Source organism: Simochromis diagramma, unplaced genomic scaffold, assembly GCF_900408965.1.
Source record: "Simochromis diagramma unplaced genomic scaffold, fSimDia1.1 OVJJ01000418.1, whole genome shotgun sequence".
NCBI classification, from domain to species: domain Eukaryota; kingdom Metazoa; phylum Chordata; class Actinopteri; order Cichliformes; family Cichlidae; genus Simochromis; species Simochromis diagramma.
In genome coordinates this window covers 173,737-199,926 of record NW_024387407.1, presented here as the reverse complement: position 1 = coordinate 199,926, position 26,190 = coordinate 173,737, and the positions used below count along the sequence as shown (strand labels likewise).

The window sequence follows — 26,190 nt, the reverse complement described above, 5'->3', positions numbered from 1 at the left end:
CTGCATGTGCAAAAGAAGACGTCACACACAATGCGCTCTGTTTACGGAAGTAAAAATGGGGCTACAGAGCTAGTAGTAGTAGGTGTTGCTGCAGTAGACTGTCAATTTCTTTAGAATTGTCTCCCCATATGCTAATCAAGTCCAAAACCTCAGTTTCTGTCCATTAACTCGCTCTGTCTCCAGTTTCCGCCGCCATGCTTTCTTGTTTGTCTTCAACGGCGCTGATAATTGGCGTCTGTCTTGTGTGGGCGACGTAAAAGACGGATTTAATGCGACATGACCATTCAAACAGCAGTCGCTTTCTAAAACATCAGATATGTATCGGATTCAGTACCACATACGAAAGTGACCCAGATCGGATTTGAAAATATCGGATTTGTGCCGTTCACACTGTCATACCATGATTGGATATGGGTCGCATAGGGTAAAAAAAAATCGGATTTGATGCGCCTTCACCTGCAGTGTGAAGGTAGCCTTAGAGCCAGATCTTTGAAGTGAACAACGGGAACCTTGCTTGTTTATATTTCTTTCTGTCACCCTCTCTCTCACTTTTTTTTTGTACCTGTAGTACTTACCCTGAAATATGAGGAATGAAGACAGTTTCAAGAACAAACACACTTGGTCAGTGCTGAGAGTGGTCCTGTTGCTGAGGTTGGGGTCATCCTGTAATCTCTTACAAACTACAACCAATGCTTCAGTGACTTGCACAAGTGAAGAGAGATGTAACATCATACAAGACCATTGTTTCATCTGCCTCCATAATAAAATCTCTGATCTTAAAATATTGTCACTGAGTAGTAGCAGCAATTCCCATGTTAAGTTGTTCTGGTTTAAGAAAACCGTGCACCTACCTGAAGAAGTCAATTGGATGAGTGACAAAATATTTCTCAGACTGAAAACAGTACGTCCAGATGAACAGAATCAACTTTTTAAGATTTCCTTACCTAGATGATTCAACATAGACACTCACACTTGTACATTATATATTCATTTTGACAGAAATGACAGTTGTTGGCTGTTTAGTTGGTGCATTAAATTCTGAAAACAACCCTTTGAGTTGCAACAGGAAAGTGTTGAGTGTTGCTTATGTTACAACACTCGGTGGGTGTGTAGTGATAGACTCTGAAGAGACTCTAGAGATTAGATATAAAAAAATTACTGCTGTCATCATTAAGATTTTTACTGTTACTTGACAGTAACTTACCGATGAGCATTAGGATCACATCAAGGAAAGAAAAAATATATATTGTTTATCATTTTGAAAATAAAGTCAAAATTCTGTTTTCAGAGCAAAGTTTAAATGGGAGGATAACAGTTTCATGGCAAACTGCCATGGCTGCTATAGCCTCTACAAAATACCATTTGTACTTGAGTTAATGAAACAATTTGATCAGCTGCCTTGTGATACAACATACATCGTCTTTAATGCACGAGGATGTAACCATTGATAACCTCGCATCTGTGCACCGCCAGACATTTCCTTTCGTACAAATCCAGCCAACTCTTCCGCACTTGTGCATAAAAATGCAGCTTTCTACGCCATCTTTTCATCACGCCGTGTTTATGTGCTAAACAGAAGTCATTTCCTTGTTACTAAAACAGACTCTGAAGTATGATTTCACTAACTCAGAGGCTATAGCAACTGTAGCAGTTTGACTTGAAACAACTTTAATCTCCACATTTACTTTTTCTTGAAAAAAGCCGAATTTTGGCTTTTTTTCCAAAATAGATTTTTGACCTTAATGTTAAAATTTCAACATTATTGTCAAAATGATCAATATTTTCTCTCCTTAATGTGGCCCTAACACTCTGTTGTAATAACCAGTGATGGAGACTGTATTTGAACTGTAAGTATTATTAAGCAATTTTGCCTAATAGCGCAAAAGTGAATTTGGTTAATATGCAGTCATCCTTCCAATAAAAAGGATACATTATTTAAAAAGACAAGAAACCAAGTGAGGAAGAAACCTTTTTTCCTAAGGTGCACTCTGCCCAATACAACTGTTTTCTGACTGATTGCAGTTACTCATATAAAGACACACCTTTAAAAGAACAAAAGAAACAGTCACACCAACTGTTAAAAGTTTCACACAACCACAGCCCATCCAAATCACTGCAACTCAACGCCCAGGAAAATGGAAAGAAAAAGGGCATGGTGTTTTGAGATGGCAGTCTTTATTCAGTGGCCTACAAGCTGCAAGACATCTCAGCTGTGCTTATGAGGCAGAGCAGCAACACAGAAGGAAGACAAAGAGCTCTCTCACATGGGGAGAGCCTAGAGGTCAGCGACCGTAACAGTAGCAGAGTGGTCACCGTGTGTTTCCTTATCTACAGTGATGCTTAACTTAAAAGATGCATTTTAGCAGCTTTTGATATGAGGAACAGAACAGAACTTCTGAAGCTAGTATTGAAAAAGGTTTCATTACTCGAACCCTTTCAACACAGTGCTCTTTGGTGACATCTTGTGGCTCAAAGTATGAAGAGCAGCTTGAATCTACAACTTGAAATAAACTGCTTTATTGTGATTCCCTCCTCTACAGAGCTGAGATATCATTTCTATGTGATATCTGTGGTGTTTTGAAGATGAATTTCTTTGAGGGGATGAAAACCAACAATGTTATGTCTGTTTGATTAATAAATAATTTTGATGAATAAAATTAAAAATGTGTCATTGTGTGTTCTTCCTTTGTTTGACTTCTTGACATTTGAAAATATAAATGTCAACAGACAAAACATTTTACACAGCATCCCTGATTCGCCCATTCATACACAGATCCAATATTCTATTAACAATGATGACACTACATGTAGTCTTTAAATCTGCAGTTTATCAAATACCAGTGAGCAGTGAACGGTTTCCTTACCTTTAAATATAAGGTCTCTTCTTCCTCTCCACTCCTGTCTGTCTTACATCTTTGTCTATGTCTGAGAGATACAGCAGCTGTACATTTAACTAGCAAAACACTGTGTGACAAACCGCACACAAACATTTACAAAATGTTATTCCCTTGATGCTGTGTGTGTGGAAATACCAAAGTTTCCTCATCATGTCAGAATAATTTTCAGTAACCTCCACCAGAATAGGTTGTATGTCAAAATTACTTTAATTAAAAGACAGATTTAGTGGACCTAATAACAATATTTAAATTTGCTTAATATGCTGAGAATAACAAAGAAAATGTAATGAAGTGATTTTAACATTTAAAAGTTTAAACTTTGTTAAGTCATGTAAGTCAGAGAGAGAGAGTTAAGTTTTGAGGGGATTTTATATGATTAAACAACTTGAAGGAATGTGGTGTGTGGGTGTGTGTGGGTGTGTGGGTGTGGGTGTGTGTGTGTGTGTGTGTGTGTGTGTGCGCGCGCGCGGATGGGGGGGGGGGTATAAAAGTGAGGTGAAGAAGAGGTCTTCCCTTTTATCTTCTGCGAGATGAGCAATTGAGAAGATTGGATCTAAGAGGTTCACAGTTTTACTGTGTTTAATGGCTAATTCAAAAGGATTTGGATCCACAACATACTTCCACTAGATGCCCAGCTGCTTTCAGAGAGCCAAACTTCCTGCATCAGCGTTTCTGTGGGCCTAAAGATCGACAGCTTAATCTAAATGACATCTGATCAAAGAGTTGTACTACGCATATTTGTATTCCAGAGCACTAAGCAGTCACATCATGACTCAAACATAGTTTCTGGTACATGTTGTATTGTTGTATTGTTGTATTGTTTTTAACTCGAGAATTAGCAGCAACCGACTGATTGGAAAATGACACATCTGTGTCAATCTACAGTTATGTCATTAAACTGAGAGCGTAAGTGTTAGGTTAGCAGGATATAACCTTACATATATGTTATATCCTGCTAACCTAACAAAAATTCAGAAACATGCTTAACTTACGTTCTACACTAGAATGCATCTGAGCAATTCTAAGGTTTATTTTAAGTATTAGACTAGAATCAGCCATTAGAATTATTATCTACATTTATTTAAATGGTTTAAAAACTTCTATTTTAAACACTAAATGTTCTAAATGCAGTTCCAAGGTTGCAACTAACCAAACTGTTTTCTAATCTGTATAAAGCTCTGGTCCCACCAACATACATGCACTGGGAGGTGCAGCTCGCTCGCCTTGAACAACATGACCGCTGCAGTGACCAATGTGACCTCTACATGTGTGCACTTATCACCTTTTAAGGGCTTTTTAGAACTTATAGATATTGAGTGTGGTTAGTTTACTCACTAAATCCTTATAAAGTCTTCAGCAACTCAGTCACCACTGGATGGTCAGTGTCTGTACACAAGAAAACAGGACCCCTTAACTGCTCTTAATCACACAGACTTTTGAATCAAACTCAGAGTTGATTTTAATGACATGTTTTTTTTGGTTTTTCTGTGTCAGCTCGTCCTTTAAAAACAGATTTATGTCTTGCATGTTTTTGTTTCTATGTTGTATGTTGCACCACACCAGCTACTTCCTCCTGCTGTTTCCACTGAACTGATGTGTGAAACGACAGTGAGATTTCTCAACACGGTTAAAACGTGCGCATACTGTGACAAAAAAAGAGCTGCTGAAACCTGCTCACAGCTTCTAGGAAATCTTTTCATAATGCTGCTCCACGGCGAGAACAGAAGACGTCAGTCATGGACAAATGACTGTCCCAGCAGAAACAAATGACACATTATCAAATAGTATCATTTACAAAACATTATCAGTAACAATCAACCCTCTAAAATAAAAAAAGAAAGAAAATAATGCACTTACTGCACATATGTATGCTTCCCAAGTGTTGGTGACTAATCCAAGATTTAGATCGCTTCCACTTTGCCACTCTGTCAAGCTCATTGCAACATCACAGGTGTTGGTGACTTCTTTCCCCCCTGTTTCCACTTCTACTCCTGTACCAGGGCTCACACTTATTGTACTGAAGATGACTTTAGATTTTGAGGATTGCAGCTGAAGAGGTGTTCGGTAGGTGCAGTGTTCAGAAGAGGAATGTGGAAGGACATTTTTGGATTTTGCCTAAAGAAGAGGGAGGGACACAGGGTGACTACCTGAAAGAGACAGGAGACGGTAAGTGGTGTCGGGGGAGCTTGTAGCTTGTCAGGAAGAGCAATAAGAGCCCTGCTCAGAACTATTCATTTAAATACCACTCCAATGTAATTTCTGACCATTACCACCTGCTCCCGCAACATGTCTATCCAATCCCGCCAAACCCACAGACTCACTGATATTCATAATTTTCATGTAATGTCAGAGCTACTGAGACGTGCCCACCTGGAAGGCAAAACAATATTGTGGTCCTTTTCAGTCCGTCTGTTGCCTGTTAAACAAAACAAGAAAACCCAAAATGAAAAGATACTAACATATGCCAGTTAATAGCATTATCCATAATGCTAAAACATCTGCATTTTTTTTTCTCAAGTATATGATGACATCAAATTTAAAGTTAACAAGAATGAATGTTCACAAGATTTATCTTTCGTTCTCTTGGAACGTTGGGGGAGCTGTAGCTCGAGTTGGTCTTTAATATTGAACCCTGATTTACATCATCCTCGTTGCATCCCTCGCCCAGCATCATCAATTGACCGATCTGTAAGCTGAGGAAATATTTGAGTTGTTCACAAAGTCTTGGGATTCATGACACTGGTTTCACATGCAATTTGAATTGGCTGCAGGTGCTGTCTCATGTTAGCTGCAGTGATGAAGTGGTGAAGGACATTAGTAAAAAATCAATCAGTGGTAATAAAGTGAGTCAGCGCTAAAATAAGAAGTGTAGCAATAGCTGATCAGAAAAGACTCATCTGTAGTGGAAATATGTTCTGACAGTTTAACAGGGAAGACAAAGAGGAACCATGTCAGTGTGCAGTGTGATGTCACTGTATATTTCCTGATCTACAGTCATACCATCACTCTGAGAACAACTGCAGAACCAGAGGTGAGTCCTGAAAGTTTCTCATTCTCACATCTTTAATACTTTTTAGGGGGAAAAAAGAGATATTTTTAACCCATCCTCACTTAAGGAACAAAAATAATCAGCTTTCTTCTGCCAGTGTTCACGAAACTAATATGAATATATGATTACAAGTCTTTTTGTGACTAAGGCTGAGGATGTCCTGGTGCCGAGTGCACTGATGAACTACCTTATACGTAAATATGTTGATAATGTTTGAAGACAGTCATTATGATCCATGGCACTAATTTTATTGGTTTCATCCGTCAAGAGAACAAAAAACCTAAATGGTCCATACAGTACGTATGTACTGGCTCAAGCTACAAGTGATGAGGAAACCAGAAAAAAATCAGTCAGGAGAGAATTACAGAGAGAACAGGTCTGTGACCACCTGCTAAACTATTCCTATTCCTGATGTTGCCTATGATTAATTCTTCCTACTTGGAGGGAATGATATCCCTGAGGTTTAACTGGCTTTGTGTTGCACTGTGATACACAGTAGTGATGATCCACGTACATACAGCACTGTGTTTTTAAATCATCATTTAAAAACTGTGTTTTGTATTTACTCAGGATGTCTTTGTCTAATATTACATGGGGTTGAGGATCTGAAATATTTAAGTGTGACAAATATGTAAAAACAGAAAGACATTGGGAAGAAGTAAACAAAAGTTTTTAGTAGTTGAGCTGCAGTATTATGAACTAGTTTAAAGCTCTGGAAATAAAACTTCTTCTGAAAACTGAGTATATGACATTTCCTAAGAAAATCACTCATACTGCTCTGGTTTCTTCCCAAGAGCCTGTAATATCAAACACAACTTTATTTATATAGCACATTTCATTACATGTAAACTTAAGTCACTTGTCAAAAGAGACAAAAACATAAGAAACAACTTTACATTTCTTTAAAGAAATGAAAACAGCAAAAAAACCAAAGAAAACATATAAATATATATAAAGGTTACACATAACGTGGAAAATTTTGTATTTGGTTGACTATTTCTTTGCTTCTTGGCAATAAATCTTCTGGAAAGCCTCTTCATTCAATTCAACTCAGTTTTATTTATATAGCACCAAATCACAACAACAGTCACCTCAAGGCACTTTATATTGTAAGGTAGGCCCTACAATAATACATACAGAGAAAAACCCAACAATCATATGACCCCCTATGAGCAAACACTTTGGCGACAGTGGGAAGGAAAAACTCCCTTTTAACAGGAAGAAACCTCCGGCAGAACCAGGCTCAGGGAGGGGCGGGGCCATCTGCTGCGACCGGTTGGGGTGAGAGAAGGAAGACAGGATAAAGACATGCTGTGGAAGAAAGACAGAGGTTAATAACAGATATGATTCAATGCAGAGAGGTCTGTTAACACATAGTGAGTGAGAAAGGTGACTGGAAAGGAAAAACTCAATGCATCATGGGAATCCCCCCAGCAGTCTACACCTATTGCAGCATAACTAAGATGGTTGTTCACAGTGGACATAAATGGCTTATTTTACTCACATTTTGGTCAGAGAAGACCAAAATGTGAACACTGGCATCCTTGAAAGAGTGACCTTTGACCTTTAGATGCAGGAGGAGGTGGATCAAAAGGTGGCTCTTCTATGTTGTGCAATGTGTTTATGAAGTGGCTGCTCGGTCTCTCCAATGTAGAGGTCTGAGCGTTCCGCACTCTCTGCAGACTCTCTTGAGCTTTTCACCGGCTACATAGGGGAGTGTTGTTGTGTTTGTCTTTCTTATCCTCCCTAGTTGGTGTCTGATCTTCTTTTCTGTGCCTCCTTGCTGACTTGATGAAAGCCCAATTAGGATAACCACATGTTTTAAGAGCTTCCTTTACATGTGTGTGTTCCTTCTTTTTCTCTTCAGGGTGTGTGTGTGTGCGTGTGTGTGTGTGTGTGGTTTCCAAACTTTTTTTGCTTTTTGCTTTTTTTTTACTCTGGTTTTATGTGGCCTCCTATACACCAATTTAAAATGTCATCTTAAATTGTTCATGTGATTGGTTTACCACAACTACTTTATTCTTCATCTGCCAATCAGCAGCACTCATGCAATTGTTGTCATATTTCTAGAAATGGGAGCTGCTCCATCCAAAGTGGGATGGATGCCATCTCTCCTAACAAGACCAGGTTTCCTCCAGAAGGTTTGCCAATTATCTATGAAGCCCACATCGTTTCTGGGACACCACTCAGACAGCCAGCAGTTTAAGGAGAACATGCGGCTAAACATGTCACTCCTGGTCTGATTGGGGAGGGGACCAGAGATTTTTGTTTTGGCAAAGTTGCACACCGATTCAATATTGATTTTAGTGACCTCCGATTGGCATAACCGGGTGTCATTACTGCCGACGTGAATTATGATTTTACTGAATTTACGTTTACCCTTAGCCAGCAGTTTTAAAATTCCTCCAATGTCGCCTGCTTTGGCCCCTGGAAGACAATTGACTATGGTTGCCGGTGTCTCTAGCTTCACATATCTCAGAAGAGAATCACCAATTACCAGACTTTGATCTACGGCGGATGTGTTACTGTGTGGGGGGAAACGGTTAGACACATGAACAGGTTGGTTCATGTGTCTAAATTTCCAGCTCATAGGGTCCCAGGGAGCCTGCCATGACTGCCCTTCACCGCCAGGCCTGGTGTCAGTACCATGTGCACTGGAACGTGAACATATAGAGGAACGTTATGTTCAGCGATGAGTCCAGGTTCTGCCTACAGCTCACTGCTTCAGCTTGTGCTTAATGGATTCTTATAAGATTCATGAGAGGATTGACTCATCTTTACTAATGAATGCTTCCTTCCACAACTACAGACTGTACACAAAAGATGGTGTCAGTGATTTCTGTATTTGCATTTAAGTGTCTCAATTTTACTTTCAACACTACAAGAACATATGGGTGCATCACATAGAAACTAAATTTAATTAACTGTCTAAACCTTCACCAGAAGAGGTCATATTTCAAAACCGCTGTCTCAAAGAGAGATGTAGCATAATATTTAAAGTTTGTCTGACACTGATTTAACACAGATAACTAAAATGCTATGAATAAATATTGTTTCAAAGAGAAACCTAGCATTTATATACAGTTTAAAAGAGTGTTTTATTAAGTGTTTTTTATTTCATGTCCAGAAACATGATTTACTCAAAAAACGAGACATCGGCTTCGGACGAGAACTGTGGTAATGTCGACACATCAGCCAACCCTTTCTTTATGCTGGTCTACAGTCTGGTGTTTCTGGTAAGTTTCAAATAATCAGATTGTGGGTTTTTTTAAGGAACTGGTTTAAGGTTCTCTGTGCATCTACAAACGTCCTGTTCTCTCCGTTCTCTCCGTCCTCTCTGTGTCTCTACAGGTGGGTTTACCCCTCAATGGCTTCATCATGAAGTTTTACTGTTGTCGGGCTCGGCAGCAGGTATCCAGCAGCTTGATGGTCTACCTGAAGAACCTGACAGCTGCTGACTTCCTGCTCTGCCTCTCTCTGCCACTGCGCATCGCCCACTATGCCATCAGCAGCTCTGCCATGGTTCAGCTGCTCCACTGCACAGTTGGAGGTTCTGCTTTTTTCCTCAACATGTATGCCAGCATCATATTTATGGCGTACATCGCTGCCAATAGGTAAGAATCTTTACTGATTTCAGACTGTAGTTCATGACAACGTAAAAACTAGATTAAGGCAAGGCAAGGCAAGGCAAGGCAAGGCAAGTTTATTTGTATAGCACAATTCAACAACAAGGTGATTCAAAGTGCTTTACAGAGACATTAGAAACAAGAACAAATAAAAAGCATGATTTAAAATTGATTAAAACAAGCAAATAAACTAACTAACTAATTAACAAACAAACAAACAAACAAACAAACAACAGTATATAAAATCAAAACAGATAAAATCAGAACAGTAGATAAAATCAGTAGTTAAATGTAAGTTTTGAAATTTAAGCTTAAAGTGTGGATTTGGTGCTTTATTCAAATGCAGCTGAGAACAGGTGAGTCTTCAACCTGGATTTAAATAAACTGAGTGTTTCAGCTGATCTGAGGCTTTCTGGGAGTTTGTTCCAGATATAAGGAGCATAAAAGCTGAATGCAGCTTCTCCGTGTCTGGTTCTGACTCTGGGAACTGATAAAAGACCGGATCCAGATGACCTGAGGGATCTGGATGGTTCATACTGGGTCAGGAGGTCATTGATGTATTTTGGTCCTAAACCATTCAGAGCTTTATAGACCAGCATCAGAACTTTAAAGTCTATCCTCTGACGGACAGGCAGCCAGTGTAAGGACCTCAGAGCTGGACTGATGTGGTCCACTTTTTTGGTCTTAGTGAGGACTCGAGCAGCAGAGTTCTGAATGAGCTGTAGTTGTCTGACTGATTTTTTAGGTAGACCTGTAAAGATGCTGTTACAGTAATCAAGTCTACTAAAGATGAATGCATGGACTAGTTTTTCCAGGTCCTGTTGAGACATCAGATCTTTTATCCTTGATATATTCTTGAGGTGATAGTAAGCTGACTTTGTTATTGTCTTAATGTGTTTTTCTAAGTTTAGGTCTGCATCCATCACTACACCCAAATTTCTCGCCTGGTTTGTGGTTTTTAGATGTATAGATTGAAGTTCTCTGGTGACCTGTAATCGTTTTTCTTTGGCGCCAAAGACTATTACCTCAGTTTTGTTTTTGTTTAGCTGGAGAAAATTGTGGCACAACCAGTCATTAATTTCCTCAATGCATTTACCAAGAGCCTGTACAGGGCCTCGGTCTCCTGGTGACATTGTGATATATATTTGTGTGTCATCTGCATAGCTGTGATAGTTTATTTTGTTGTTGTTTATAATCTGTGCCAGTGGGAGCATGTAGATGTTAAACAGAAGGGGTCCCAAGATGGAACCTTGGGGAACTCCACATGTGATACTTGTCTGCTCAGATGTGAAGTTACCTATTGATACAAAGTATTTCCTGTTTTCTAAGTATGTTTTGAACCAGTTTAGTACAGTTCCTGAAAGACCTGTCCAGTTCTCCAGTCGTTTGAGTAATATGTTGTGGTCAACTGTATCAAATGCTGCACTGAGATCCAGTAAAACTAGGACTGACATTTTTCCACTGTCTGTATTCAGACATATGTCATTAAACACTTTGGTCAGAGCGGTTTCAGTGCTGTGGTTCTGTCTAAAACCTGACTGGAAGGCATCGTAGCAATTATTCTGTTTTAAGAAGTAATTGAGCTGTTGAGAAACTGCTTTTTCAATGATCTTACTTAAAAATGGGAGATTTGAGATCGGCCTGTAGTTGTTCATTTGTGTCTTGTCAAGATTGTCCTTTTTCAGTATAGGTTTGATTACAGCAGTTTTTAGTGATTCTGGAAACACACCTGATAATAAAGAAAAGTTGACGATCTGTAACAGGTCTGACTCTAAAGTCTTTGAGACCTTTTTGAAAAAACTTGTTGGCAGGACATCTAAACAGCAGGAGGAGGAGTTCAGTTTACCTAAGATGTCCTCCAGGTCTTTGCTGTTAATAGGGTGAAACTGTTTCATGGTGTTTAAACAGTTTTTTGGTGGACACAGTACATATCCTGGATCTGCTGTTGATATACCAATTGCTTGTCTAATTTTTTGGATTTTTTCTGTGAAGAATTTGGCAAAGTCATTGCAGGCCATGGTCGAATGAAGTTCAGCTGCCACTGACACAGGAGGGTTTGTTAGCCTGTCAACTGTAGAAAATAAGACCCGAGCATTATGGCTGTTTTTAGTGATGATGTCAGAGAAGTAGGACCTCCTTGCATTCCTCAGTTGTAAATTATAATTGTGAAGTTTCTCTTTATAAATGTCATAATGAACCTGGAGGTTTGTTTTTCTCCATCTGCGCTCAGCTTTCCTACACTCTCTTTTTTCATTTTTCACCAGTGTGGAGTTTCTCCATGGAGACTTTTTCCTTCCAGAGATAACCTTCACCTTAATGGGAGCAATAGTGTCCATTACATTTAACATGTTAGCATTGAAGCTATTGACGAGCTCATTGACTGACCCTCTGGGCAGGTCAGGTGTTAATGGGAAGACCTGGTTAAAAATTGCACTACTGTGTTCAGTTATACACCGTTTTGTGATCACTGTTGTTGATATATTTGTGTGGGCTGAGATTTTACTTTCAAAGAAAACACAGTAATGATCAGACAGGCCCACATCAGACACAGTAACCTTTGAAATGCTCAGGCCTTTGGAGATCAGTAGGTCAAGAGTGTGTCCTCTATTATGTGTGGCCTCTGTTACATGCTGAGTCAGCCCAAAGTTGCCCAGAGTGTTACTCAGGTCTTTAGTCCCTTTGTCCTGAGGGTTGTCCACATGAATGTTAAAATCCCCAGCAATAATTACACAGTCGAAATCAACACAGATCACAGACAGCAGTTCACTGAGGTCATTAAAAAAGTCTGTGCAGTATTTGGGAGGCCTGTAAACATTAAGAAACACAACTTTGGATGGGGCCTTCAGCTGTAAAGCCACATATTCAAAAGACTGAAAACTTCCAGGAGATAGCTGCTTACATTGAAATGATTCATTAAATAAGACAGCAACCCCTCCTCCTCTCCTGCTCGCCCTGACCTCACTGATAAAACTGTAGTTAGGAGGGGTCGTCTCGATGAGAACAGCTCCACTGTTACTTTGGTCCAACCAAGTTTCAGTTAAAAACATAAAATCAAGGCTGTGCTCAGTGATTAAATCATTAATTAGAAATGTTTTCCCAGCTAGAGATCTAATGTTTAATAAAGCCAACTTAAGTGTTTTAGAGGTATTACTTGTCCCCTCGTGTTTGGGAGCAGTCTGTGGCACACAAGGTATGTTTACTATGTTTAAAGATCTTTTAGAGTGCAGCTCTCTGTGTTTTGACCAGGCCACATGTCTCCTGTCACCTAAAAGTACAGAAATTTTAAAACCTTCTAGTAAACAGGGTCCCAGCTTCTCCTGGGAAAAGTCATCACTGCCATAATCCTCACAGCCCGGACCCTTCACACATCACGCATCAGACTGCGGAGACAGGGCATGAAGAGGAACTAAGGGGGGCGAGGCTGGGCAATGTGACTTCGATTGCTCTGTTGAGGGTGGGGCTCGATGGCGAACCTTTGGCCGCTCTGGTGGGGGGTTTATGGGGGACAAAAAGGGATTGGGACGGGGGGTAGATCTGAGCCCAGCATTGACCCGCTCCATCATCTCCTCAGTGAATTTCAGGTGTGGGGAGGAGGGAGAAAGGGAGGGGGAGGAGGGTGGTGATGGCCTGTCAGGGGTTTGGGGGACTGGGGAAGGTCGTGGTCCCTTGTCCTGGTCGTTGGTGTTGTTGAGAGAGTTGGAGGCAAATAGGGACCCCTCTTCTTGCCTTAGATGTCTCTCCTTTCTGACGCTCTTCCTCAGATACCATGGGTGTCTCTCCTTTCTGAGGCTCTTCCCGGGTGGGGGCAAATGGAGCTCCTCCTCAAGGTTTCTGCTGGGCTTTGTCTGTTCTTGGAGTACTGTTTGTTCCTCTTTATGAGATAACTCCTCGTTTATCTCAGCCTTGGCACCAAGCACAGATGGATGACGTATGGAATAAAACAAGTTGGAGGTGAACAGTTTCACCCCTGACTTGTTAAAATTAAATCCATTTGCTTTGAACAGATGCCTGCGTTCCCAAAAAATATTAAAGTTGTCGATAAAGTGCACTGAGTGGTCAGCACATGCTGATATAAGCCATTTATTCAGTGTAAACAACCTGCTGAATCTCTCGTCTCCTCCTCTGACCGGCGGTACAGGTCCACTGATGAATACAGCTGCATTCAGAGAGTTTACAGTATTTAATAATCCAGTAAAGTCCCGTTTCAGAACCTCCGACTGTTGTTTGGACACATCGTTTGACCCTGTATGCAGAACAATGTTTGTCACAGTTGGATATTCATCTGCAATTTGAAGAATTCTCTCCTTCAGGTTGTTGACCATATCGTTAGGAAAGCAGAGGACTTTAGTGTTCTTACCGCACATCCTTTGTACATCCTTTACGGCAGAGTCACCCACAATCAGAGTTTCAGGCCTAGCCTTTAGCTTTCCCTGTGGCCTTTCACTTTTCAACAGATTTTCAGACCTTATTTCGCTGCTTTTAGATGGATGGTTGTCCGATATAGATCCAGGGTCCTTTGATAGTGGAGCAAATCTGTTCTGCAGTTTCACATTCAGTTGTTTTGGAGGTTTGTTGTTAACCTTCCTATTCACGGTTGTCCAGTCCTGTTTCCTCCCGTATACAGGGGTAGAAGAGCTTCTCTGTCTCGTAGGAAGTGAAGGCCAGTCGGTTTCAGAGATTTCAGCTCGCTGTGCCCTGCCTGTGATACGTCCTCCCCCTTCCACGAGACATGATTTATGTCTTGGTTTTGCACCAAGACAGTCTAAGGGGGGATTATCACTTGAGGATTTATAATAATGCACAGAGTCTACTTTCTTGGTCATGTTATCTGTGCTCCTTAGCTGTGTACTAGCTTGCTCATCGCCATTGTTTTGAATCAAAGGCAAGGTTGTTTCATTTCCACACAGTCCATTTACCTCCACGTTTACTTCTAAGCGATGAATTTTTGTCTCCAGTACTGCAATCTTCTGCAGGAGGCTGTGGTAGTCATCTGTGGAGAGGGAAGGCATCTTGTTGCTAGTTAGCCTAGCGGTTAGCACCTTTCCAGGCTATTGAGGCTGCTCGGTGCCCAGACGCTGTAATCAGGCTTCAGCTGTGTCTAGGCCACAGACACACGGAGCGCTGAGGACAAGGTAACCATAAAATGTTGCTGTTTCTGTTAAGAACACTCTAGTCCTAATGATCTACAAGTGTCCAGAAGTTATCGCAGGTAAGCTCACACGGAAAAAAGGGAAAAAATCAGCATAAAAATCAATAAAAATCAATATAAGAAGCAAAGTATTCAAGAGCAAAGAGATGAAGCGTCCACACTCACAAAGGGGAGGAGCAAAGGGTGTGTACTTAAGTGGTTAAGTACACACCCTGTGCTCTTGACAAAAGTATGAATGTACCTTTTTCTGGCTCAGTATTTACTTTTGCAGTTTTGGCACTGTTGTGATTAGTGAAGTTGTATTCTGCCTCCTTCCTCTTCTGTCTGCAGGTATCGGAAAATCGTACATCCTTCAGGAACTGTACAAACAGTACGAACTGCGAGAATCATCTCTGTCATCACCTGGGTTATTCTCCTGGCTCCAACAATCACTTTTATCAGCTACAAGGAACCTTTGACCTCTAATTACTGTGTTGATTCCTTTAATTCATCAGTCAGCCTGCTGTACAAAATCCTCCACACCTTCTCTGCAATCAGTGTCCTCTTGGTCTTCATATCCCTGGTCTTCTTCTACTACAGCATCTCCCGCAGGGTGTTGCAGGCACAGCAGAGGCAGCTGGCCTCCTCTGGCTCTGAGAAGCTGGTGAAGTCTCGCAGGAACATGTTGGTGCTGGTCAGCATCTTCTGTGTTTGCTTTGTCCCCTATCACCTGGTTCATCTTCCCTTTGTGTTTCTTTCGAACAGCTGCTCTGTGGGTCGAGTTTTGTACAACCTGCAGGAGGCAGCCGCCATGGTGTCAGTTTTCAACGTCTGTCTGGACCCTGTTGTTTACTTTTACCTCTGTAAGACTTTTCGAGCTCAGGTGAGAAAGGCGTCCAGGAGGACCAACATCCAACAAGCAAATGAGGAGAGCGAGAGCAGCAGGGAGCAGCCGGACATCACTACATCAACACCAGTGATGTAAGGCAACATACAGCATTTGAGAGTCCGATTAGTGAAACCAGTATCATGGATCCCCGTCCTCATGAACCACAGGACTTCTTCTGTGCCCAGATATCAACATGAGGCTGAACTCAGCACAAACACACAGTATCAGTGTTTATGTTGCTAGCATTCAGCTTTAGCATGAACAAAGTGAACCAGTGTGTGGTCAGATTCATACAAACAAAGCACATCGTTAAATATCTATCTCTGGAAACAGTTTTAACATTTACACATATCCAGATGAGCTTTTTATCTTTCAGCAGTAATCTGTATATTTCATTTAATGTTTTAATGTTTTGTTTGGTTCTTTCAAACAATAATATGTCCACGTTGATCAAGCTGCACCCTTTTGTGACTCCCACACTGATGCTTTTTTCTGGAGCATTTACTTCTCCAGTCCACATAAGAAGTGTTTTATTCTTTAGATGTATTTAAATATATTTTAATCATACATCTTGCACTAGTGAGCTAAGGGGTGGTAGAATTATACCTTTATGATTAGCTACACTAATAATCTGTATGAGAACAAAGAGCTGCACACGAGTCTGAAGAATCTGATCTTGTCTGATAATGTCCTGCACTGGTTTTCCTTCTGATTAAATTAGAATAAAGTTTGTATTTTTGCCTTTTAACTGTTACCTGATTTTATGATCTCATTATCTCTGAGAGCAGATGTGCTCTTACTGTAGTGATTCTTCGTCTTTTCTGGACATGTACACAGATTTTGAGCTTTGCTCGGATTTTTTTTATTATTTAAATAAAGAAACTTCTCACTTTAAAAGTTTTATATGAAGTTATTTCTTTAAACTCTAATTCTGAACCTCGAGTCTGTGAAACCTTAAAAACCTTGAGTACAGCGCTCCTGTCATGAAAATGCCTTTGTGTCGGTTAGCAAACACCGCGGGATCTGCGTCTTTATCACATTAACGGGAATTGGGGGGCGGCTCTTAATTCTCCGGCACGCGCTTTTTGGTGAGTTCGCGAGAACGCGCTGGAGATATCAGCTGTCCGGTGTGCTTTCCTGCCATAGACCGAGTGCGCTGCTGCTGGATTCACACTGTAGGACCGGAATGATGCAGGAGAGCCAGGAGCCAGAGCAGCAGACTGCTGGAGCCTCCGCCACCTCCTCAGGAGCCCAGGTCAGTAAGCAGGACGCGTGGGTTTATATCTGACCCTTCTCGGTGTGGGTGGAAGAATACACGGCAGAAACACCGTGTACAGTTGACTCTGAACAGCTAACTTGCAACAGGCATAGCAGACACACACCCTGGCTGCCGTGGGAGTTATTAGATTTGTTCTGTGCTTTCTTTACGGTAGCTTGTGTCGAGGTGATGCAGCCTTAAACACGAGGGAAAGTAATGACCGTGATAATGATGTTAATGATCCAGATAAGCCCCGCGGGGTCATCGTGCAGGGCTCAGCAGGTGTGCAGATAACAGAGAGTATGGGCTCAAATTGGAGTCATAAATATTATTATTATTTGCTTTTAAGTTAAACACAGCATGCTTATACAGATTCAATTGAGGACAATTACTACATTTGGCATTTGTGAACTTATTAGCATGAAAAAAAGAAAAAGGAGCGATAAGAAGAAAAAATTCTAACAATGTTAACTAAATAAAAAGTAAAATAAAATAAGAAAATTCAGGTGGAGTGTGAGGCATGAATTATGATTAGTTAGTTTTTAGGAATTCTAGAAATGGCTGCCAAATCGTACTTGCCAGTTTCCCTTTTCTATCAAATCTTATCTGTTCCCTGGCCACAGACACCATCTTATTAAGCCACCTTTTAAACACGGGGCCAAAGAAGACCGCCACTGTAAAAGAATACGTTTCTTTGCAGCCAGCATACCCATTGTAATTATCTGTTGTGAAAAGGAAAAAGATTCGATTGATGCAAAGGATCCAAGTATAGCCAGTGTACCATCAAGTGGTACTTTTTTCCTAAATTGGTTTGAAAACCAGGTAAAAAGCTGACTCCAAAAAGCTTTCAAGACAGGGCAATGCTAAAATAGATGTGCAAGGGAACCTTCACCGATATTACATGTGTCACATAAGAAGGGTACAGAATTATAGATCCGGTTAAGTTTAGAAAAATGTAATCTGTGAATGACTTTAAACTAGATTAGTTTATATCTGGCATTTATTGAGCCTTTCTGAATATTGGACAAACAGTTTTGATATTGGTCCTCAGACAGAGGAACACCGAGGTCTTCAGTCCAGTCGTCATAAATATGTTGCGTAGTTCTGAAATGAGTTTTGTAACTTTTCAAACCAAAAGATTTTTGTAAATAATTTTGTGCAAAATATCTCTGACCACAAGACTCGGGGAACACATTGTTGTTTTTGTGTGTAGTCATTTCCATCATTGAAGGAGGCGCTCTCATGAATCATCAGGTGACACCAATGACTGGACGACATCGATTGGTTAATCTGTTGATGTGATATTTTCAGATTGCCACCTAATGGAAAACACTGAAAACCATGGCAAGCCGTGCCAACCCAAACCGAGTGGGTACTAATGGAAAAAGGCTAATACTCACCGGGGGAGTGTCTAGTAATGATTAAATGCAGAGATGTGTAAACACTGTGAGTGAAGAAGAAAGCAGATGCCTCCACCTTTGGCCTTTGTGTGGTGCTCTGAAGCACTGGAATCCACTCGGCTGCAGCCCAGCTTTCTGTAAAAATTGTGTTTGTAAACATCAGCTACGGCTTTATTCTGTACACATTAAGCTCTTTATGAACCGTGAGAGGGCATCCACGGAGGCCCCGGCTGCTTAGGTTATTTTCCATTTCTGGTACTCAAATCAAATCAAATCACTTTTATTGTCACATCACATGTGCAGGTACATTGGTACAGCACATGTGAGTGAAATTCTTGTGTGCGAGCTTCACAAGCAACAGAGTTGTGCAAAATACAATAATGTAAACAAGCAAAATACAAGAATGGCTACATCTGAAACTAATAAATATATGTACAATATATAATAGTATATGCATTTCTGGATGTGTATACTAAATATTTGTGTGTGTGTGTGTGCACATATTTTACAAATTAAATAGAGTAAACAATAAATAAAATATATAAAAATATACAGAGTTGAGACATGTGCAAAACAGTGGCATTACTGTACAGTATGGAGTGCATAATGTTAAAGTTCCAGTAGTGAAGCTGAGGTGTCTATGACGTGTTCAGCAGTCTGATGGCCTGGTGGAAGAAGCTGTCTCTCAGTACTCGCTCTGCCAGTAGCTGTGAGGACAAGGTAACAGTGTTTGTGTACAGAACCAAAGCAGGCTTGACTTCAACAGATTTCCTTCTTTGTGATAGAACATGTGACAAATGGATGTATGAGAGAAATCAAAGTTAATGTATTGATGTTCATTAGTAAAATAATAATTGACAACAGGACCAGGACGCTCATCTCATTTCAGCTCAGTGTTCACTGTTGTTTACAGCCAGGAAATAGAAAAAAAGCTTTATATCATGCACAAATTTTTATGAATGACATTCAAATGTCACAGCAATATACTAGACCTTAAAGGACACAAGTACCAAGGTTAGCTAAGCATTTTGACCTTGGTCTTCACTGTTAGTGATTAATATGTAATAAATAGTGTTATGTATATACAGTTAAGTTGTTGCACATAGAATTGGTATTGCACAGTGGTGGTCCATGTGGGAAGTGGGGGGCTGTGTTATATGTGCATGTGTGAGTTCAGGGTGGTTATCGCTTTGGGGAAGAAACTGTTTGAGTCTGTGGGTTTTTGTGCTGATGCACCTGTAGCTCTTCCCTGAGGGAAGCAGGCTGAACATGTTGAGGCCAGGGTGGGAGCTGTCCGTGATAATGTTTGCTGCTCTGGTGAGGCAGCGGGGAGGAATAGATGTCCATCAGGGACGGGAGAGGGCAGCTGATGATCTTTTGTGCTGTCTTGACCACACTCTGAAGCCTCACTCTATCTGCTTTGGTGCAGCTGCCGTACCATACCGTGATGCAGTAGGTTAGCAGGCTCTCAATGGACGAGCGGTAGAAGGTCAGCAGCAGGTTGGAGTTCAGCTTGTACTTCCTGAGGACTCTCAGGAAGTGCAGCCGCTGTTGGGCCTTCTTGATGACCGCTGAGATGTTTCCTGTCCAGGAGATGCCAGCAGAGATGAGGACCAAGGAACCGTTGGCGTAGAGCGGGGCCAAGTCGGTGCTGTGTCTCCTGAAGTCAACAATGAGCTCTTTGGTTTTCTTAGTGTTCAGTGCCAGGTTGTTTTCTGAACACCATGCTGCCAGCTTCAGGACTTCCTCTCTGTACTCTGCCTCGTCTCCCTTCGAGATGAGTCCAACTACCGTGGTGTCATCAGCAAACTTGATGATGAGAGTGTTGTTGTGGGTCGAACTGCAGTCGTGGGTGTAGAGAGAATACAGGAGGGGGCTCAGCACACAGCCCTGTGGGGAGCCGGTGCTCAGTGTGCGAGTGGAGGAGAGATGAGGGCCGAGTCTTACAGTCTGGGGCCGATTTGTGAGGAAATCCTTTATCCAGGCACATGTGAGAGGAGGGAGGCCAAGAGTGACCAGTTTGGTGATGAGGATGTCCGGGATGATTGTATTAAAGGCTGAGCTGTAGTCCACAAAGAGCATTCGGTCGTAGCTTTGCCGCTGCTCTAGGTGACTCAGCACAGCGTGGAGGGCTGTGGCGATGGCGTCTTCTGTGGATCTGTTTGCACGGTATGCAAACTGGTGGGGGTCGAATTCTGGGGGGAGGTAATCCTTGATGTGCTGAAGGACTAGTCTCTCAAAGCATTTTATGATTATCGGTGTGAGGGCCACAGGGCGGTAATCATTCAGGCTGGAGATGGGAGACTTCTTCGGCACTGGGATGATTGTGGCTGATTTTAGACAGGATGGGATGGCTGCCTGATCCAGTGAGAGGTTGAAGAGTCTGGTGAAGATGAGGGTGAGCTGGTGTGCGCATGCTCTTAGTACCTTGCCAGGTACTCCATCTGGACTGGCCGCCTTCCTGGGGTTCACTGCTGGGAGCACACGTCTGACATCGTGCTCTGTTACAGTGAATGGAGCGGTGCAGGAACCAGGTGAGGATCAGAATCAGAATACTTTATTGATCCCTGGGGGAAATTATTTTTTGTTACAGTGCTCCATTATAAACCAACATTAAGACAAGACAGACAATACGCTCATTTGCATCTCAACCTGGTATTGAGTGAAGGTGATGGGTGGGGGAGGGGTGTCAGGAATCTCACAGGAGGCAACAGCGCCATGTGAAGAGAGAGGCTGGCACAGTGGTGTGGCTCTGGGTTCCAGGCTAACTACAGGTGAGGTTGTGGGGGTGGGAGCAGACACTGTGGTGTTGAATCTATTGAAAAACAGATTCAACTCGTTGGCTCTATTCTCACCTCCCTCAGCTCCCCTGCTGTTGGTTGGCCTGAATCCAGTGATGGTCTTCATGCCCCTCCACACCTCTCTCATGCTGTTCTGCTGGAGTTTCCCCTCCAGCTTCCTCCTGTAATTGTCCTTAGCCTCTCTGATCTTGTCCTTTAGTAACACCTGGATCTTCCTCACCTCCTCTTTGTTGCCCCCTCTGAAAGCCCTCTTCTTCTTGTTGAGGAGGGCTTTGATGTCCTTAGTCACCCACGGCTTGTTATTTGGGTAACAATGAACAGTCTGAGCTGGAACAATGGAGTCGGTGCAGAAAGTTATGTAGTCTGTGATACACTCAGTAAGCCCATTGATGTCCTCGGCGTGAGGCTCACAGAGTGTTTCCCAGTTGGTCACCTCGAAACAGCCCTGTAGTTCCGCTATTGCCTCCTCTGACCACCTCCTAACAGTCCTGGTGGTCACAGGTTCCCTCCTCACAATTGGCACATAGCGGGGGGTGAGGTGAATCAGGTTTTGATCTGACCTACCAAGTGGAGGGAGGAGCTGTATGCATCCTTGATGTTAGCATACAGTAAGTCTAAAATTTTCTCTCCCCTGGTGGGACAGTCCACATATTGTTTGAATGTTGTTAGGATGGGAGCAGGGCTGAAGCAGATGAGTGTTGCTGTTGTGGTGTTTCAAAGCGGGTGAAGAAGCTGTTTATTATAAGCTGAAAACCCGAGCTGCCCACTCGGGTTTTCTGTTTTCGCAGTGATGCCTCTGTGGTTGATGATGTCTTGCATTACAACACATTATGATGTCACAGTGACCCATAAAGTTAGACACTGCAGCTTTTTGAAGCCAAAGATTTCAAAGAATTCTGCCACAGTCATATGTGTAAAGATAAAAATATATATATACCATTTTAGCATGTAAGTCAGCGTCACACTGATTAGGATAAAGGATCACCTGCCAACTTTGTGTATTTAATATTATAATATTCATAATAGGTACTGTTGCCCTTAAGACATTTCTCTGAATAAATAAGTTAATAAGTTTAATAATATAATTATTATGAAATTATAGCTATTATAATAATTATGAAATAATTTTTCATAAAAAAAATTAATATTTGTTGTTAAAATGAATAATTTATTCTTTACATACGTTTTAGATAAAAGGAAAATGTCGCTAAAATGTATTTCCTGTTCTGACGGCACACTTCCGGTTTTGGTCAAGCACTCAGTTTTTGCTGAGAAACGGGCTCCACACTAGTGATGGTAAATTTGATTCTTTTCACTGAATCGAGTTGTAATGAGTCACTCACCAAAGCAAAAAATGTACATTTTCACTCAAACTTAATTTGTGTCTCTTTTCATGTAAATCCTACTGCTAAGATGAATGATTCTAAAAGAAAACAACTATTTTATAGAGCAAAAAAGAGCAAAAACATTTCTAAAATTAAGCAATTTCCTATCAAAATTGCTTAATAAACATTTATTTTGTTTATTTTTATTTTATTAGTATTTTCCTTAAATGTGTCAAATATATATTTTCTCATCTAAATGTCCACTGAGCTGTGAGCCAGGGGGCAGTAATGCGCCTTAACATTGGTTGCCAACCAAGAAGAAGAAGAAGCTGTGAGCCAGGAGGGAGGGGGGGAGTGAGTGAGTGATTCGTTTGCTCTACGATTCAGCACAGGAGGGAGGGGGTGAGTAGCTCAAATGTGCTGTTAGCATGTTAGCAGAGCGATGCTACTGTGAACCGAGGAGCTATTGTCTTGATGTGAGCTTCTACTCAGGGTTTTTTCTTCCAGTTCAGAGCAGAAATTTTTTTTGTTAAGATACTGGATGTTGTGTTTTTCTCCACAATTTTAATTATAAGCTAGATACATTGCTGCTAATAGCAACAGGGATGAGTCAGTGAGTCAGTTGGGCTTGTGAATCATGATTCAGGAGTCAGAAAAGTGATTCTCGAGTATTGAACGATTTGTTCATGATTCGCGCATCACTACTTCACATGCTAAAGGCAATATGGAGATGTAATCAGATGCCATCTACTCTGAATTATCAGGCTGGAATGCTGTAAGTTACCTTACACAGGGGCCATGCTAATCTTCTCTGTATCATATCCAATTTAGCATACGCGCTTGCCGAAACAAGCGAAACAACAGTGCTTGCTTCGGCAAGTGTGTACGCTAAATTGGATACGATACAGAGAAGATTAGCATGGCCCCTGCGCAAGGATAACACGCAAATTCGTGAAGTGTAAGTTACCTTATATGACAGTTTATACAGATAGCTTTGGATATTATTGCATATTTTGCTAACATGAATGTTTTAGTGAGAGTAATGCTCTTTATTGATGTAAACACGATTCTACCTGTTGAGATGGAGTTTATTTTCTGTCATTTCAGTTTTCACCAAATGTTCATGGAGACAATTAAATAAGCTGCAACTAAACTCCAGGGTCTTCATTTGTGGTTTAACTTGGTGTCACCAACATCCTTGTTGAAAACACTACAGGCACTTTTTTTGGTTGGGGTATTTAAAACATTATTTTTCGAAACAGAAGTAGGACTTCACACTGACACACAAAGATTAAGATATTACACAAAGAATTTCCATGTTAACACTGCTGACCTCAGCATGTTTAATAAAAACACCATAAAACATCACAGTTTTAGTATAGATCTCTCTGAGTGCTTCTGTTTTATTTTTTTTGTTCCTTCATTGACTCCAGCATCACTGCTCTCTCTTTCTGTCTGCTGTTTATTCAGAAACAGAAGAAGAAGACTGGATGTGGTGTGCACCAGTGCCAGGACTGCAACAAGACCTTTAAGTCAAAACACAATTTAAAGCTTCACCAGAGAATTCACACCGGAGAGAGACCACACAGCTGTGATGAGTGTGGAGCAGCTTTCAACACTTTAATCACTCTACAAGTCCACCAGCGCATCCACACAGGAGAAAAACCCTACAACTGTGAAGAGTGCGGCGCAGTCTTTGCACTTTCAGACACCCTGAAAAAGCATCTCCGTGTTCACACTGGAGAGAAACCCTATGTTTGTGACGAATGTGGCAAACAGTTTACAGAGTCCGGCTCCCTCAGGGGCCATCAACGGTTGCACACTGGAGAGAAACCATATAGCTGTGACCTGTGTGACAAAACCTTTGCATACCTGGGGACCCTAAAGACCCATCGCCGTAGCCACACTGGAGAGAAGCCATACTGGTGCGACAAGTGCAACAAAACCTTCACTCAGCGGTCCAGTCTAAACCTCCACAGGCGTGTGCACACTGGGGAGAGACCGTTCTGGTGCGAAACATGCGGGGAAACGTTTGTTTGGCAAAACAGCCTGAAGGAGCATCAACTCTCTCACACCGGGTACCCGTGCAGTCGCTGCGGGGACGTGTTCCCTGATCGAAGCCTTCTGTACAATCACAACCTTGGTCACAGGTGGAGAGATAAACAGGTCAAGAGAGCAATGCAAAAGAAAGCTGAGGCTGGGAATCAACAGCCTGTGTAGAGGTTTCAGCTTTTGCCTCTGTAGCAGGGGCAATAAGAACTGACTTGTGGGCACGACCTTCAGACTCACCATCTGATGACAAAACTGACCTCAGTCCAGCCCAAGCAGGAAAACGGATGAAGGGTATGGAGTTTTTTATTTGACAAATGATTAAAATTCCTTTTTAATGCTTCTGATTTCAAACTAAGTTTTGTCAGCTTGATAAAGAAATGACTGAAACAATTGTGGGGCCTGTTTGGTGGACTGATGTTGATCTTAACTGATTTCATTTTACTCCTTTTCTTAGTTTAAGCTTATTGTTCTAATCGTTTTTGCTGTTTTAACCGTTTTTGATTTTATTTTGTTGTTTAGGGATTTACTTTTAGGTCTTTTATTGCTGATTATTTTCTTGTGTTCTTTTCTTCATGTTTCCTGTTCTGATTTGTTTAATTCAGGTCTATACAGAGTCTTTAAAGGTGAGCTTTTACGCTTTGTATTTGCACCTGGATTAAGATATCCTCTCTAAATAAAAGTTTTCTTTTTGAATCCTTCCAGTTTCTTTTATGCAGTGTTCCGCAGTCATAGGTCGTGTCCAAATTAATGGGCTGCATCCTCCTGAGGCCGCATTTGTAGACCGATTACGTCACAGCGATGCGCCGAAGGTTGTCCAAATTCGTAGACTCCTCCGAATGCAGCCGACAAATGCGTCTTCCTTTTCCCCGAATTTGAAGGATGGGCCGGGTGTGTCCTGCGTGGCCCACCATATCCCAGAATTCATAGCCCGGCTCAGCCAAACTCCAGTTTCCAACAATGGCGGCCGCTACCAAGTTTTATTATTACTCTTATTATTCTTCCTGGGTCACAAAATAAACCTTTAACATATTTTCAGGCGAGAAAGTAGTTGTGTAAACATCAAATATCTGCTCGGTTTATCAAGATATCGCATATTTGCAAAAGTGCTTCGACGTTTTCGGAGCATCTGCTACCCACCAGCTCGATAGCTAGCCGGGAGCTCGAGGGTTACTGATGCGGCCGAGAACGGCACAACTCCCGGCACATCATTTTCAGATCACCGTGGACTTTCGCTACTTCGGTTAAACGTAATATATAAGTCAGTTAGACAACCTAAAAATGATATTGTTGGGCTTTTTTCAGTGTTTTATTTGTTCGTGAGTAAATCGGTTTGGCTGAGATTAAAGTTATTAGATTAGATAAAATAAAACTTTATTAATCCCCCGGGTGGGTTCTTCCGGGATTTTCGCACAGCTGAATAAACGTCAAACAAAAAACTGATTAAACAGAAGTGTGAGACGGTCGAGAATTTACGCCAGTGTCCTGTTATATTTTAGATAGCAAGGAGCAGACGGCCGAGTTTATTAAACTCCACCGAGACAGCGGTGACGCTATTCAGAAGGCTAGACCGTCCAATTTCCCCAGCCGTTTACTTCCGGCCTACCTGACCTTCTGAGGACCCGGCCCACGTAGACCACAAAGGCCGGATCCTCAGGAGGATGCAGCCCATGAATTTGGACACAACCATACTGGCTCATGCAGGTGGCAGAAACAAAACTATCAGGTACTCCTGAGAGAACAGGGCGGAGTCTGGAAAGATGAAGGT

General features: G+C 41.5%; 2 protein-coding genes, 1 non-coding gene and 1 pseudogene across 3 annotated transcripts; 3 read left to right on the top strand and 1 right to left on the bottom strand.

The window, feature by feature from the left end:
* The first annotated feature begins 8,704 nt into the window (after positions 1–8,704).
* Positions 8,705–16,464, top strand: LOC120720770 (P2Y purinoceptor 14-like). Its single transcript, XM_040010543.1, has 3 exons — positions 8,705–9,182; positions 9,298–9,560; positions 15,052–16,464. Exons 1-3 carry the CDS (start codon positions 9,066–9,068, stop codon positions 15,683–15,685), a joined length of 1,014 nt encoding a protein of 337 aa, XP_039866477.1. The 5' UTR covers positions 8,705–9,065; the 3' UTR covers positions 15,686–16,464.
* Positions 16,465–16,659: 195 nt separating this feature from the next.
* Positions 16,660–24,701, top strand: LOC120720764 (zinc finger protein 3-like). The gene is made up of 2 exons (XM_040010537.1): positions 16,660–16,844; positions 23,844–24,701. Exons 1-2 carry the CDS (start codon positions 16,776–16,778, stop codon positions 24,591–24,593), a joined length of 819 nt encoding a protein of 272 aa, XP_039866471.1. The 5' UTR covers positions 16,660–16,775; the 3' UTR covers positions 24,594–24,701.
* On the bottom strand, positions 23,157–23,227 carry LOC120720795 (annotated as a pseudogene).
* LOC120720794 lies at positions 23,239–23,344 on the top strand. The gene has a single exon (XR_005693041.1). It is a non-coding gene; the product is annotated as a U6 spliceosomal RNA (small nuclear RNA).
* Positions 24,702–26,190: the final 1,489 nt, after the last annotated feature.